The sequence below is a fragment of the Epinephelus fuscoguttatus genome, linkage group LG18 (assembly GCF_011397635.1).
Source record: "Epinephelus fuscoguttatus linkage group LG18, E.fuscoguttatus.final_Chr_v1".
Classification (NCBI taxonomy): Eukaryota; Metazoa; Chordata; class Actinopteri; order Perciformes; family Serranidae; genus Epinephelus; species Epinephelus fuscoguttatus.
Window position 1 is genome coordinate 2,751,388 of NC_064769.1, and position 16,905 is coordinate 2,768,292.

The following is a 16,905-nucleotide window of genomic DNA, read 5'->3' on the forward strand; positions in this document are numbered from 1 at the left end:
TGTGTGTGTGTGTGTGTGCACGCGGCGTCCGTTTAGTTAGCAATTAGCTGTAGCTTATGCTGTGTTGTTTGTGAAGTTAGTTGAGTTAGCGACTTCACACGAGGCTCTGTGTCAGTAATTAGTCGTGGCCTGTGGTGTGTGTGTGTGCGCGCGTGTGGCGTCTGTTTAGTTAATAATTAGCCGTAGCACATGCTGTGTGGTTAGTAGTTGAGTTAGTGGCTACGCACAAGGCTCTGTGTCAGTAATTAGTTGTGGCCCGTGTTGTGTGTGTGTGTGTATATGTGTGTGCGCGCGGCGTCCGTTTGGTTAGCAATTAGCTGTGGCATATACTGTGTTGCTTGTAACGAGTAGCGGCTTCACAAGAGCCTCTGTGTTAATATCAGTAATTAGCCGTGACTCATGCTGTGTTGCTACCAGACTGCTCCAGAAAAATTGAGGATACTTAATGTTACTACTGCTACTTTTATTGTGTTTCTTTTAACATTAAGCAACATTATCCGTATGATGTTAGACTTTAAATTCAACTTGACCTTATCTTGCCAACTCGAGACATCTGGAGGAAGGTGACTGGCGCCATTTTGGCTATTTCTGGCTGTGATAAAGGGAGTAAAAAAATGTAGTTATGCTAGTAAGCAAAGTCATTCGAGAATAGAATGCCAATAATATTCTCACACCTTTTTCTCTTTTTCAGCCCTAACCACTTTAAAGGGATAGTTCAGTTTTGGTTGTGGTTGTATGATGTATAAATGGCCACTGAGTATGCTACGTGAGCTGGTTAGTTCCAGATAAACTACTTTTTGTCCGACCAGTTGATGCACTAAAAAAATGATATATAGTGCACACTTAAACTAGTATTTTATTTTGAGATGGGGCGTTTTGTAGGCAGTGAAAATACGCTGTTGTGTGTGTCATGTGTGGGACTGTTCACTGCTGTTTATTGCCTGTATCTCTGTCCAGCACTGTGCGCTGGTATGACGTAATGGAGGAGAGCAGAGAATTGTCTACTGTTGCTAATACACTTGGTGGCTATCCCTGTAATGCCTTTGCTCATGTTTCTAGTTCACATGACTAAGGCTTTTATACCATACTCTAATAATGTATATGTTGTGTGTTTTAGGTGCTGCTGGTCCATTCATTGAAGTTTGGCTACAACTGTGGATGAAGTGGAGTTGTAAGTTTTGCAGTTTTGCCACTTACAGTGAAAGAATCAGTATCTGGTTTAGGACCACATATGAATGTGGCCAAAATCAAAATAGAAACATTAGATTCTCTGTGCTATTCATGGTTAAAAAAATACAAAATAAAAAATACAGAATACAAAATACAAAATAATTATGTGCTCGTAAGAAGGGGAAAAAAGGATTATGATTTGGTCCACTTTTGCCTGCAGTCTGAACAGGGACAGGTGTGTGAGGAGTGATACAAATAGTTTATGGTGTATATTTTTACTTAAAGTGCATATTTTTTCTCCGTTTTCAGGTAAAAGTGGTCTACAATGCTTCTGTGTGTCATAGTGTCAGAAAATGAAATCAGACGTTTGTCAGTTGAAGGCACCCCCTCAAGTGTGGAGGAGCTCTACCTGATGAACTAACCTTGCTCTTAGGGGGGGATTTATTTTACAGTTTGAGGATCCTGATTTTAATAATCAGTTGTGCAACCTAACGGACATCAAAGACCTTCCTGTGGAGCGGGCAACTTTAAAAGTATTGTATTGTATAGCTGATGACTCCTCAGATTCTACACTGGACACAAGCAGCCTTCCTTCCATCAGTAGTGGGGATTATGTCAAATGGCCTGACCCTTTTCCAATTCCACAGTTCTCACACGATGTGGAGCTGCACCTGAGAGACGCAAACTGTAGATACACTAAGGATGGATCTGTGATGGTGATTGCTAAAGGTTTAAAGACTGATATCCTTGACATACTTGCAGACAGTATGTCGAAGATTACTGCTTATCCTGAGAGGGACCACTACGAGAGTGTAGCCAAAGCACTGGTGGAGAAGCATCCCTGTCTGCGAGAGCCAGGGTCTGAAAAGGGATGGTATTCATGGTTTCACAGCCTGAAATTTAAGCTTGGAAACTACCGGCAAAAATTGAGTGCAGCAGGATGCCCTGAAGTGGTCATAAATAAACGAAAAGGAGGAGGCTCGAAGGGAAAATGTGTCAAGAAGTCCAAGAAGGGTGTGGTGAATTACTGTCCTGATCTACCTGAAGGACAATGTCCTGAAAACATGGAGGAGAAATGCCAGATAATGGAGGCTGAAATGCAAAAACGAGACCCTGATCACCAGCTGTTGGAGAATCTGATGGTTGCCATGTTTTCTCAGCGCAGAATAGAGATCATTGGAGATCAGCCACTCATCGCTGAAGTAATTTCCCGATGGCCAGCTCTGTTCCATGAGAGACAGGTATTCACATGACTGCAATTGTATTCCACACAGAGTTTTAATCATGTTATGTCAGACACTGTACTGTGTCCTATTGCGAAATATGTAAGTATTTTCTGTCTGTCTTCTCAGATTATGGCAGAATTCAAGAGGATTGTCACCATAGACCTCCTGGAATCTTTTCTCGAAGGACTTGATGGTCTGGTCCCAAGACTGCTGAAGGTGTACAACGCAGCAACCAAGTCTGGAAAGAAGCAGTCACTAAAAGACATTTTGGACTGCCTTGTCAGAGATGTAAGTGGAAGAGGGGGTGACTAGAAAATTAGGCACCATTTGTTATAACATTTTCATCTTACTGCATGTTTCTTTGTTTTGTAGGACACAAATGAGAGAAGAAGGGCTGCAGCTCTGCTTGGTCTGCCATACTACATATCAGGCGAAGATCCATCGAATGTCATCAGGATGTGTGATGTAAGAATAATGTTTTTAATTTAAAAAATTAAGTATGGTATGCACTTGAACTGACATTGCTACTTTACGGTGGGACTTTTACATGGTTAAAATTGGCTAAAATATCTTCTTTTGTTGGCCTCATCCTCAACACTTTACCGATCTGCTTCTGTGCTGTTACTATGCTCTGCTTCTCCAAACCTTTAATTTTGATACAGTGTTGTAAAGCTGACGTACTTATGGATGAAAATGGTCATACGTTATTTCTGCTTTTCAAGGCTCATGCTGAGAACCTGGATGAAGCCATAAAGGGGTTGCAGCTTGGAATCCTGATAGGCTATGAAGGCAAACAAGGGGCCATTCCACACAAGATCTTCAATGTGGCAGTTGTGGTTGAGGAGACCATTGTGCTTCACACACAGATGTGGCACACAGCTTTGCCATGCTTATGGGTGTCATCTACTGTGTGAATGCCATGAAGTATTCCTTTGAGCTTCTTCAGAGAGTGGTAATGAAGATCAAACCAGACCAAGCCTCAGCCCGAGTACACGGATTAAGAAACAGGATCTTGAGATACAAACTGGAACCTCTGTCCTCTGTTTTGAACTTCATTTTCTCATGTGGAAACAAAACCTTCAGGATTGAGCTGAACTTATGTACTGTGAAAAATCATTACTGTCTCAGGGTTTTCTTTTTGAGATTGCTAAGGAAAACACACTGATCTTGTCCCACTTCATTATATTGGACTGATAATGAGGGCTAATGGCCTCGACTGTTCACTATAGAATGGTGATGTTAAAATGTGGGGAACTTTGTTTTAAGATGTGATAACAAGACTTTCATTTCATTGACATTTCATTTTCTGACAACACAAACCAGTCCCAAAAAGTTCTATCTTTTCAGTGGAATATGATATGAAAATTGGAATCTTTGCACTGTCACCAGACAGTTTTGCTGTTCATTCTTCTTTTATTCACTGAAGAAAACTTGGAGCTTGACCATCTTCATTTTGTTGGACTGACTGAGATAATGGTCTCAGATGTTCTCTGCTCTGGCAGACTTGTTTTATTTAGCATAAAACGTGTTTTATGAATGTTAAATGCACTTTGCAAAGTTTCAGCAACCTCAGGATTTAAAGCACTGTCAGTAACCCACTTGATGGTTTCGATTGTTCTGTGCTCTGGCAGATGTTTATTTTTTTTGTTGTTGTTGTCTTCGGGTCAGAATGACCCAATCTATTTTGACTTCCATCCTTCTTTCCTCCTGCCTCTCTCCTTCCTTCTTCCTTGCATTATTTCCTTCCTTAATTTCTTCATTCTTTTCTCCCTTTCTCCTTTCCTTCCTCTCTTCTTTGCTTCTTTCCTTTCTTCCTCCCTCCCTCCTTCCTTCCTCACTCCTTTCCTTCCCCTCCTCCCTTCCTTCTTTCCTCCGCCCTTCTTTCCTTTCTTTTTCCCTCCCTTCCTTCCTTCCTCCCTCCCTCACTCAGTTCCTCCCTTCCTTCCCTTACTCCCTTCCTTCCTCCCTTCCCTCTTTCCTCCGCTCTTTCCTTTCTTCCTCCCTCCCTTCCTTCCTCACTCACTCATTTCCTCCCTTCCTTCCCTTGCTCCCTTGCTTCATCCTTTCCTTCCTCCCCCCTTCTTTTTTCTTCCTGCCTCCCTTCCTTCATTCTTTCCTTTATTCCCTTCTTCCTTCCCTTTTCCTCCCTCCTTCCTTCCCTTCCTCCCTCCTTTCCGCCATCCCTTCCTTAGTAAATAAGATGTAGTGCATTTCACATTAAAGTGTGTTATAATATTAAGTATTTAAGCAGCTCAATCTGTTGGACTGATTGTAGTAAGAGCTGATTGGGTCGACTTACTAATTTACTCAGTGCTGTTTAACATGCATAAATATGGTCTCAGACTGGCTTTTAGGTTTGCCATCTGCCAAAACTGTATTCAACAGAACAAACCTGCATGTTGGAGTAATTCAAATAAAGGTGTTGCAAGTTGAGTTGTAAGTGTATTCAGTGTAATATTTTAGGAAACTGGTGAACTTGCCATCATTAGTCAAGACAGGGGATACAAATTGAAAAAATTAGTCTACTTAATTTGCAATTTTAAGTTCAATTGCTGTCTTAAAAACATGCGTTAACGTAACTTGAAAAGGCAATTGGTATGAATATAGTAGTTAGTTAAACTGAAAAATGTGAGTTGAAAGGGTATGTAATTGTATGTTCCTTTGACATGACAAAGCAAGTTTTCTCAAATGGATAATGTAATACAGTCAGTAGTTCCAACTCAGAGTATCAAGTTCAAACAATGAAAATTCATGAGTTAACAACTAGTATAACTGAATTTTGTGAGTTGAAATAACACATAATTGTAGGTTTCTTTGACAAGTAAAAGTAGTTGTCTTTGACAAGTTTTCTTAACCATTATGTAACATCGTAAGTTATTTCAACTCAGAGTATCAAGTTCAAACAATAAATGATCATTAATTAAGCAACATGTATAACTTACCTTCCTGAGTTGAAATAAAGCTTTTTTCAAAGTTGAGTTCACTTGGGTTTTTAAGGCAGCAATTGAACTTAATATTTTAAATTTAACCAGCCTAATAATTTTTACAGTGTGATGTAATGTAGCACCATCATGTCTGCTGCATAACACTGAATAAGATCATCACTGCTAAGACTATGTAGTTACATACTCTGTGCAACATTCCGCATCCATTGTGTATATAGTGTAAATAATCTGTGTACAGTTCATTCTTTTTAGTGCTGTGACTTGTGAATTTCCCCAGTGTGGGATCAGTAAAGTTTATCTCATCTTATCTTATCTTACATCATTCCTTATTCACCATAAAGTACGATTTTCGACAGGCCACGCCCCTCACACTCATAAATACTCATATATTACTCATATATACACAAAAAAGCTTCTTGGACCGTGTAAGTTTGCCATGAGGGATTTTTTGCTAATTTTCATAATGTGAAAAACAGTAAAATGAATAGACTTTAATTTGACTCTTTCAACACCAAATTTGGAGCACAGCCATGTGGGACTGAGACACACATTTTTTTTTTTTATAAATGAGCATGGCTGCCATCAGTCATAAAGTCTTCGCAAAGGGCAAGGCTTACACAAAACTGGACATAACTCATTAACAATTTATCATCACAGATCTTGGCACATATCGTCAGTAAATGTTGGGGAATAGGTGTACCAAAGCATTTTGAGCCCAACCAAAGGGGGGCGCCACAAATACCATAAATGTGTACCTCAATACTAGTTGGACAAAATTTCACCAAATTTGGTGCTGTCATGATCCTCATCATGGCAGCCCCTCCCTCTCCCTTATGTGTGTGTGTGTGTGTGTGTGTGTGTGTGTGTGTGTGTGTGTGTCATTCCCTGTCTGTATTACTCCTCCTGTGTTTCTCCCCCTGTCTGTTCTGTGTGTGTGTATGTGGGCATGGTTTCCTTCCACAGGCAGCGCCAGGTGAATACACTCCAGCAATAAACCTCTCCATAAAGCCTCTGGATTCCTCCCTACTCGTTGCCAGATCGTTTCATCAGTCTGCGTGGTAGTTTGTGTAGTGTAAAAGTTTGTGCTCAATGAATCAAGTAACAAGGTTAAGATACCTAAGTTGATTGGGGAACAAAAGGGCTATATAATCATGTATAAGGCATTATAAAAGCTTTGAACCTGCATTAGATATTGTCAAGGTACACATAACACCAGACTATGTAATGTTGTATGCACATACTGAAAGAACACACCATGTCTTGTTTAATGATGAAACACATACTCAACTGCTGTAACTCACACACACACTCACATATTGTACTCTTAAGGTTTTATCTTGCACGAAACTAGGAGCACTGTGGACTGTGTAGAAAGTCCCCAGAATTCACATATTTTTTAAAAATAGAGTAAAAATGGAACCAGATCTAAGGGAAGGAAATTTGGGAAATTCCAGGCTGCATTACACCATTAAAAATGGGCCCAATCAGAATTGGACACAAAGAAAAGTTCTCCACCAATAGAATTGGTCCTGGGTGGGAAGGATTAGCAAAAAGAGGTGGAGACTCATTTGAATCTCCACCAGCATATAAGCTAGGGCTCCGAAAACAGATTTTTAGTCACGCTCCGGGGTTTGACTCACGAAGTTGTATGTGTTAAAGCCTGTTGACACATTAAACTCGATTGCATCGGACTTTGCTTGTTTCCAGTGATTCTTTAAGTGTTTGCAGCTGAGCCTAAGAGATCAAATCGACATTTGAAGACGACTAGCAAGAGACAAGAAGTTCAAGGTCGAGAGCCTACAGGCCCACTTCCAGGCACCGAATCTTTGACACTTCATTTGTCTCCTGGCTCCTCTGTGTTTTTGCCCTCGTGCCTTATTAGCTTGTGTAGCTAATGTCTCTGTGTTTCTTCTGCCTCAACTCAGATTGCTGTGCTTGCCTCGTGATCTCGTGTGTGCTTCTTCACTGCCTGCCTGTGGACCTTCCTGCCGTCGTCTGCTCTCCTGTGTTTCCCCTCGGAGTGAGTACGCTCGAGAAGACGGAACCTACTGCCCCGTGCCACAGCACCGCCGCCATTACCACATGGCGGACGCCACACCACAGACATTCTCACTCTCCTCCTCACCGGTGCCTTCATGAGACACGTCGGGATCCTGGGACCACGCTCCACCCCTCCCCCTTGCACTTACCAGCACGTTTGAACATTAAAGACTTGTTATTCACTGTGTACCCGTTTCCTGAGTCGTGCTTTTGGGTCCAGGCTTTGAACTAAACCATAACAGGTGCATATGCTCTGGGGGCAACTTATAACCAAGTTTTGAAGTGTTATAATGATTGGTGCATGGCATGGCCTATTTGGCATTTTATGTTATATCATACCTTTGATAAATGTACTGTGAGCTGGAATAAACTTTAGGCATGCAACTTAGCACCATAACTGGAAATGATGTCCTAATGCCTCACATCAAATTTGATCCCAGTCAGCCTGATGGTGACGATATTATTGAGAGCAGAAAAAGTGAAAACTTTGAAAGACCATAGCCAGTATGTTCAGTAGCTCAAAAACCCACTTGCTGGTGCTTTTAGCTTTCAGCTGTTACTTGTGGCTATACTTGCGGCCATTTTTTGGAAAGCTGATATGTATAACCAGTTTATCACCACAAAAACTACTACAAACAGCATATTTTATTTGTCCATCTTAATGTCAAAATTGATGCCAAAGTGTAAACAGTAAGTTGAATGTACAGCATACAGAATGTTTGTTTGCTTGAAGATGTGTGCTCTGAAATGAAATCAAACACATCTGGATAATTCTGCATAAGTCTGGTTACCCTACTGCTCTAAATCATTCCAAAAAAGTCAAGCATGTGTAAATTTAAAATACACAGCTCAAAAAAATGAAGGGAACACTTAATTGTCATAGTATAACACCAAATCACCTGAACTTCAGACATATCAATCTGTCCATTTAGGAAGTGATTGTAGCCAGTTCCTTATCTGCATTGTAAAAGTGACAACAGGTGCAATGGAGAAGAAAAAGCAAGACAACCCCCAAAAAGGGAATGGTTTTGCAAGTGGTGGCCACAGACAGTCACTCTCTCCTTATCCCTCCTGACTGATTCTTCTTTAGTTTTGTGTTCTGCTAGTGTCCTTGTCACTACTGGTAGCATGAGGAGGTACCTGCAGCTCAATCAGGTTGCACAGGTAGTCCAGCTCCTCCAGGATGGCACATTTATACGTGCAGTCACAAGAGTGTTTGCTATGTCTCCAAGCAGTCTCCAACAGGGCCGTAGAAGGGCATCAACCCAGCAGCAGGACCGGTATCTGATTCTTTGATCGAGGAGGAACCGGAGGAGCACTGCCAGAGCTCTACAAAATGACCTCCAGCAGGCTACTGGTGTGCTTGATTTTGACCTAACTGTCAGAGACAGACTCCATGAGGGTGGCGTGAGGGCCTGACATCCTCTAGTAGGAACTGTGGTCACAGCCCAGCAGTGTGCAGCTCAATTTGCATTCACCAGAGAACACCAGAATCGGCAGGTCCACCACTTGCACCCCATTCTCTTCACAGATTAGAGCGGGTTCACACTCAGCACATGTGACAGGTGTGAAAAAGTCTGGAGACGCTGTGGTGAATGTTATACTGCCTGTAACATCATCCAGCATGACTGGTTTGGTGGTGGGTCAGTGATGGTCTGGGGAGGCATATCCTTGTAGGGTTACACAGACCTCCATGTCATAGCCAATGGTACCCTGACAGCTGGCTGAAATCCTCAAAACATCTGTTAGAACTTATGCTGGTGCAGTGAGTCCTGGGTTCCTCCTGGTGCAGGACAATGCTCAGCCTCATGTGGCCAGAGTGTGTAGTTAGTTCCTGGATGATGAAGGCATTGATGCCATTGACTGGCCCTCTCGTTCCCCTGACCTAAATCCAACTGAGCACCTATGGGACATAATGTATCTGTGCATCCAATGCTGCCATGTACCACCACAGAGTGTGTCATACACACTCCTGAGTCACGTTATGACTTGCCATGATAAAATTCACACAGGTTGGATCAGCCTGTGATTTCAATCTTTGACTTTGATTTTGCGATTTTGAATCCAGCCCTCGGTGGGTTGACATCAGTCATCTAGGTGAAAAAGAACAGGCAGTAGTGAAGCAGTTGCTGTATGGAGAGTCCAATGCCTTTGCCCGTGACAGTGATGATATTGGCTGTATTCCAAACCTTCAAATGACCATCACTGTGAAGGACGACATCCCTGTCCAACGTTCTTATGCAGCCATCCCTAAACCACTGGTTCTCCATACTGGACCAAGGGAAAGCATATCACCAGGGTTACATCTCAGAGGGATCCAGACATCTTACAGCATTCATCACCCCCTGGGACCTGTATGAGTGGGTCCGCATCCCCTTCGGCCTCTCAAACGCCCCGGCCGCATTTCAGAGATGTATGGAGGAGGTGTTGGACTCCCTACGGGATGAATGCTGCATCCCTTACCTGGGTGATATACTCTGCTACGCCAAATCCTTTGAGGGCCATTTGGAGGGGTTGAGGTGGGTCCTTCAACATCACGGCATCAAACTTAGGCCCGCCAAGTGCAAGTTATTCAAGGAGGAAGTATGATATGTGGGGAGGCTTGTCTCTGCTGAAGTAGTGCGGATCGATACCAAAGACATAGCAGCTGTCCAAGCTTTGAGTAAAACAACTCCAAACACTGTGGGAGATGTCCGAAAGCTATTGGGATTTCTAAGCTACTATCGAGCCTATGTGCAGGACTTTGCCAGAATTGCAAAACCACTGTATGACCTCCTACAGGTGAAAGGAAATCACACTGTATCACCCCAGCTCAAAACAAGCAAGGGGAAGGGAGGGCAGCTGTCTTCAAGAGCTCCCACACAGTGGACCCAGGAACATCAAGGAGTCCTCGACGGACTGATAAACATCTTGTCCAACCCACCTGTGTTGGCCTACACCGACTTCGACCTGCCATATGTGTTACACACAGATGCATCAGCAAAAGGTCTTGGAGCTGTGTTGTACCAACGCCAGGAGGGAAAGTTGAGGGTTATTGCCTATGGGTCAAGGACACACTCTCTTGCAGAGAAAAACTACCACATGCATTCAGGGAAGCTCGAGTTCCTAGCTTTAAAGTGGGCTGTGTGCGAGAAATTTTGAGACTACCTCTTCTACGCCCCCCACTTTACAGTCTATACGGACAACAACCCCCTAACCTATATAATGAGCACAGTCTAGTTAAATGCTGTTGGTCACAGGTGGGTTGGGGAACTGGCGGACTTCCATTTTGACATCAGGTACAGGCCTGGTAAAGTCAACATTGATGCAGACACCCTCTCCAGACTGCCACTTGACATGACTGAGTATGTTGCTGCATGCACAGAGGAACTTTCAAAGGACACAATCCAGGCAACATGGGAAGGCAGTCAGGCTGCGATGGAAAAGGATGTGGCCTATGTTGCTGTCTTAAACTTGTCACATGAAAGCTCAGGGCCCTACACACTTGGATCCCAGCCAAGCATAAGCCATGAAGAGCTGGGGCGAGCTCAGAGAGAGGACCCAGTGATCAGTGCGGTCATTGAACTAAAGGAAACACACACTCACCTAACGAGTCACATCAGGAAAGGTGCCAGTGGCCCAGTAAGGAGGCTCCTGCATGAGTGGGGAAGGCTTCAGCTGGAAAATGGACTACTGTACAGAAAGACGATGCAGAGACGACAACTGGTCTTACCTGAAAAGTATAGACCCATCGCCTTGAGACACCTCCATAATGAAATGGGCCATGTTGGAACAGAGAGGGTCATTAACTTGCCCAGAGACAGATTCTATTGGCCATACATGAATAAAGAAATTGAGGCCTATGTGACAAGGAAGTGTCCATGTATCAAACACAAGAAGCCGGTGTCCCATGTCAGAGCTCCTATGGGGTCGATTACCACCACAGCACCCCTCGAACTGGTGTCCATTGATTATATGCACCTAGAGCCGAGCGCAGGAGGATTCGAGTACATATTGGTTGTGGTGGACCATTTCACTCGGTTTGCTCAAGCCTATCCCACTTGGAATAAATCAGGAAAGACAGCAGCAGAAAAGCTCTTCAACAATTTCATTCCCCGGTTTGGCATACCTGAGAAAGCTCCATCACGACCAGATCTCTTATTTGGTCTGACGGCAGAGGAAGAAGCCACGTCTCCAAGGGGATATGCACAGAAGTGGGCAGCGAGGATGAAGGAAGCTTACAAACTTGCCTTTGAAAACAGCCGTCACTCAAGTGCTAGAGGGAAACAGTATTATGATCGTCATTTGAAAGGAGTGACTCTGCAGCCAAGTGATTGGTACTAGTCCGTAACCTAGGCGAGAGGGAAGGCTCAGGAAAACTAAGGTCTTATTGGGAAGACACTGTGTACACTGTCAAAGAGTAGATGAACAATGGGCCTGTGTACAAGAGGCAATGGCAGAACCCGCACCCTGCACCGAAACCTGCTACACCTAGTTAACGACCTGCCTGTTGACTTACCTCCACCGTCTGTGCCTGGAAATAAAAGAAGCCTATCTCTACACTCGCCTGTGCCCTTAGAGACTATGTTACCTGAAAGAGACAAAAGGGAAACAGACAGTTCAACAATGAACAACAGCGGGAATGGCCTACAAACTTGTCAGACTCAGATGAGAATGAAACACATGAAAACACAAGTTACTGGTTGTGGATACCTGTAAGGACAGAACGTACCTATGAACCTCTGAGGCTCAGCAAAGAGCCTGAGGCAGACCCAGCACACTCCCACTTAAAACAGAGTAGTCGAGAGAGAACATTGATTGACATTCCTTTACATGACATTCAAGACAAAACTGCTTTTAGCCCAGTGCTGACAGAAGAGGAGGAAGGATTGGAGGACATAGGGTCACTTGAAGAGTGTGGGTGTATATTGCCTCAATCACCCAGTGACCAGCCTGGGTGTGTGCCTGGTCATGTAGCCTCTCAGACAGACTGGGACCCACCGGGTCATCAGGCTAGTTTCCCACAGGTAGCTGATAGCCAGCCAGGTGATCACAGCACCGCAGCCAGAAAATCTACACATGAGAGAAAACCTGCTCAGATGTTAACATATGAGTCTTTAGGTGAACCCTCCTACCAGCAAAGAGGCACAGTAAATACTGTATGGGTAGCACATACACCAGGATGGGAAAGGCAACTACATCACGTTCATCCACACCACATTCCATATCAACCACCTTACCTTGCCATACCACACCAGTTGTCACCTTACACTTCCTTTGTGCCTTATGTCACCCCCACACAGGTGTATTGAATGGGAAGGGAAATGTGTTGTTAGAGTGTATATAAGTTAATAGAATGTTGAAGGTTTAAAGGTATAATATTCAGTTATGTGTAAAGTGTGGAGCCATTTTCTTTGTTGGGGAGTGTGTGACGCCCACTATATGTGGTCACAGGGTATTTTGTTAATTGTTTGTATGGGATTATTGACATGATTTATATCTACCTGTACCCTAAAATAGTCAGTGAAAGATGTTTTCTTTAAGACAAGGATTGACACGTTATGTGCACCTCAGACCAGTGGGTGGCACTCTGGGGCTGTGGCCTGGCCAGGGACGGTGGCCGAGCTCCGTTTTCCTCTCATAACGCCAGACAACCTGGAAGAGAGCAGCAACATCTCCAGTGTCTTATTTTGTTTTCCTGATTTTCAGGTTAGTAAGGTGCCCAGCTTACTTTAGGTTATGTGTCATCAAGCACGTGCACGTTTTAGTAATGGTAAAAGCCATTATTTGAAAGGAGAAGTTTTGTTTACATTATATGAGCCATGTTTAACGGAGGCGATGCTAAGTTGTTAGCAGCTAGGCTACTAGTAGCTCTGTAAACCCCTGTATTGTTATATCCACTTTGGCTTACCTGGCTCCATCATTGCATTAGGTCATGTTATAATCTATTGTTTGAATGTGTAACCAAGCGGAATTATTTTGGTTCAGTGTATTTAAGAAATTGTGTAAGGTTAATGGTGTTAAGTTCACTTCCTCTCCAGTGTCTGTAAATAATAACCAGCAGGGTTTGATAAGAAGAGTATTCTCAGAAATTAAGTTACAGCTTAAAGTGTGATATGTCCAGATGAAACTACTGAGGGAAAGTATGGAAAAGTTGTTGTTTATTTGATATATATGTGTTTATATGTTGACAACATAAATGATATGTATTTCTGTGAAAACGGGACATTGAATATGATTATACAAGTTATAACAAGATATTACAGATGCATTGTTTGAGAAATATGGTGAATAATGTTCAATAAATAACGCCAGACGACCTGGAAGAGAGCAGCCACATCTCCGGTGTCTTATTTTGTTTTCCTGATTTTCAGGGTCAAGGCTTTTCTAACTGCTACATTGGTGCTGTCCAGCGGTACCTGTAACACTTATTTCATTATTTTTTTGAGCAGTGTATATAGGCTACTGGGCAGTTAAAAACATTGTTTACAACATAATTTATTTTAAGGTCCCTCATAAGTACAAATACATACCCCTAACCCACTGACATGTAGGACCCCATAAGTATTTTATTGGTAGTCCATATACACAAACTAGTTACACTGTAATTTGTGAGCCACAGAGAGGGGTTTTACCAGTGGCCCTTAGGCTTAGTAACACAATTACCCTGAGTCTATTCCTCGTCAACTTGGAGAGAACAGGTAAAGCATGATGCACAGCAAATCATTAAAGCTACTGTTATTATTACCAAGAGAAACATTCAAATAAACCAGCCATGTAGCTTAAAATTATGTCTACAGATATTTTCTCACTGTATATAATGTAACTCATATGTTCTCTCTTTTTTTTACTTTTTGAACATAGAGATTATATGACAGAAATTTACTGTTATTACTGAAAGCACTTACTTAGATGTCGTAGCTCACTAATCCCTTTCAATTTAAACCCCTATGTTTCTGTTTATATTGCTTTTCCGAAATGACTGATGAAAAAATTCTTCATTTGTATCTCTAAACATCCTAGGACAACATAGCAAAATGCAGGAAGATGTTACACCTGTGGTTAAGGCCATAAATATGAACAATAACAATATTATTATTAAGAAGAAGAAGGAGAAGAAGAAGAAGAAGAAGAAGAAGAATATGGATGGATCCACAAGTGCCATAACCTGTTCATATCCCAAATATGTTCCAAATTGTAATTGTGGATTACTAGTCTAGATTTCTAGTAACCATATCATCACAGTGTGTTAATTATTAATGTGAAATACTACTACTACTACTACTACTACTACTAATAATAATAATAATAATAACAACAACAACAACAACAACAACAATAATGATAATAATTACTATTATTATTATTTAAGGCTGCAAGAACTAGGTTACAGCTGGATATTTGGAATACACATGTGGCATAAATAAAAGGTATACACAAGGTTTTTCTTCAAAACTGCCCTTCTTACCTTCCAGTCGCATGCCAACATGAAGACACTTTTGAAATCTGCAGAATGGACACCGTTTTCTTTGAGTGATATCAATTCTGCAGTCCTGCTTTTCTGCACAGATGTACTTCTTGTTGTTTTGGACCGTTCTTTTAAAAAAACCCTGCAAGTGTTGAAGAAGACAGTTCTATTTTCTAGCTGTTTGTAATATACCCATAGCTGTTTGATAAGCATAAAAACTACAGCAGAACTTTTCTACCTAATAGACAGTCCCAGTGCAACAAAAACTAAATCTACCTTGCAGCTTTCACAGGTGAGCAGACCGTAATGGTAACCAGAGACTTTATCTCCACACACTGGACACAGCTCCTCCAAACCCACATCATGTCTGTGCTCCATTCTGAAAAAGGCAACATGAGACTGGTCGCTGTTAGATCCAGGGCCAATGGAGAGTGACTCAAACAATACTGAACTTCGCAGCCATCACATAGATTATAAAATTAAGAATGTTTAAAATACAAACAACTCGGACCAGTTGCTTTGGAACCTCACTACTTTGATTGAATCTCAGCAAAATCAAATATGCTTGCTGCAAGTCTGTGACACATAAAAATGATGGATGATCTTCTAATAATCTAGGAAAAGAAATGTATAACACTGGAGTCTGTGACCCATCAGATTCTGTGACCCAGTACCAGACCTCCTGAAAAAAATGTTGAGTTTTGCAAGTGGTTTAATGTTCAGGCTTAGGGTTTAGGGGCTGGATCATGGATTTTGATGGGTAACAGAATTTGCTGTAACAAAAGCACTCAGTTCTTGCCCAGATCAGACACAAGACGGTCAAAAGGAAAATAACATAAATAGTTATCTAGTAGTACAATCCAGTGATAAATAGAAAAATTTATCGCCATATCATACCCACAGCGTTTCCTGACTGACCCACCGGATGAGTCAGTGTTTGGCCTTGGTTAAGTACTGTAACTGTTGAGTGTTAAGTAGTAAACTGAAATCAAAGGTGGTGGTAATGCTGAGTGTTCTTCCAGCTGTATGTATGAAGTGGAGTGCAGTGATCAGAACACTAGTGTCTGATGTCATCATCCTGTGAAAGGAGGGACACTCTCCGTGGTCCTGATCCTGTGGCTGTCTGAGATAGGCTACTAACCTGGCTCCAGCCAATGAGCATGTCTGTTTACTGACTCGCCTGTTTCCTCAATTATATACAATATTAAGTGGTTTACTGTGTGCAGTGTTGGGCAAGTTACTCTCAAAATGTATTGTATGACATATAAGGGGGGGCGGCAGTGGCTCAGTCCATAAGGACCTGGGTTGGGAACCGGAGGGTCACCTGTTCAAGTCCTTGTCCAGACCAAATATGGAGCATGGACTGGTAGCTGGAGAGGTGCCAGTTCACCTCCTGGGCACTGCCAAGGTGCCCTTGAACAAGGTACCAAACTCCCCAACCACTCGGGGCGCTTGTCCATGGCAGCCCCTTCACTCTGACATCTCTCCACTTTTAGTGCATTTATAGGTCCTATTTGTGCATGTGTATGTATTTCGGATCTCTGTATAATTGACAGCGGAGTGAAAAAAATTTAATTTCCCCTCTGGGAATTAATAAAGTATATTTAAAAAATATATTACTAAAAAAAAAAAATAACTAGTTTTTTCATTTGAAAGTAATGTTACTTTAAAACATTACTCTCTGTGTAGAGTAATAAGTTACTTATTACACTACCAAAATGAGCTCGGAAGAACTAATTCATTTTAAATGGTTGAGTCATGTTGTTTAACAGCAGGTAATCAAAGCACAGAAGCTCCAGTTTATTACAGTTCAATTCAAATTCAGTGCTGCACAGGTCTGACCCATTCATGCATTCACATACAGTGGTTACCACTTTGTATTAAAGTCACCTGCTTATATTAATAACAATGTGATGATACAGAAACATTAAATAGCCTAGACCTTTTATAATAAATGAATAGCCTTGGACACGGAGGGTCAGGCGGACGATCAAAGTCTGTTAATTAAGATAAGATTTTTTATTGATCCCCCAGGGGGGAAATTCGAGTATCACAGCAGCACAAGACAAGGGGGTGG

General features: G+C 42.1%; 1 protein-coding gene across 1 annotated transcript; it reads left to right on the top strand.

Moving 5' to 3' along the window:
* The first annotated feature begins 1,520 nt into the window (after nucleotides 1–1,520).
* Nucleotides 1,521–3,367, top strand: LOC125905844 (uncharacterized). The gene is made up of 4 exons (XM_049604111.1): nucleotides 1,521–2,411; nucleotides 2,523–2,684; nucleotides 2,769–2,861; nucleotides 3,119–3,367. Exons 1-4 carry the CDS (start codon nucleotides 1,884–1,886, stop codon nucleotides 3,308–3,310), a joined length of 975 nt encoding a protein of 324 aa, XP_049460068.1. The 5' UTR covers nucleotides 1,521–1,883; the 3' UTR covers nucleotides 3,311–3,367.
* The last annotated feature ends 13,538 nt before the right edge of the window (nucleotides 3,368–16,905 follow it).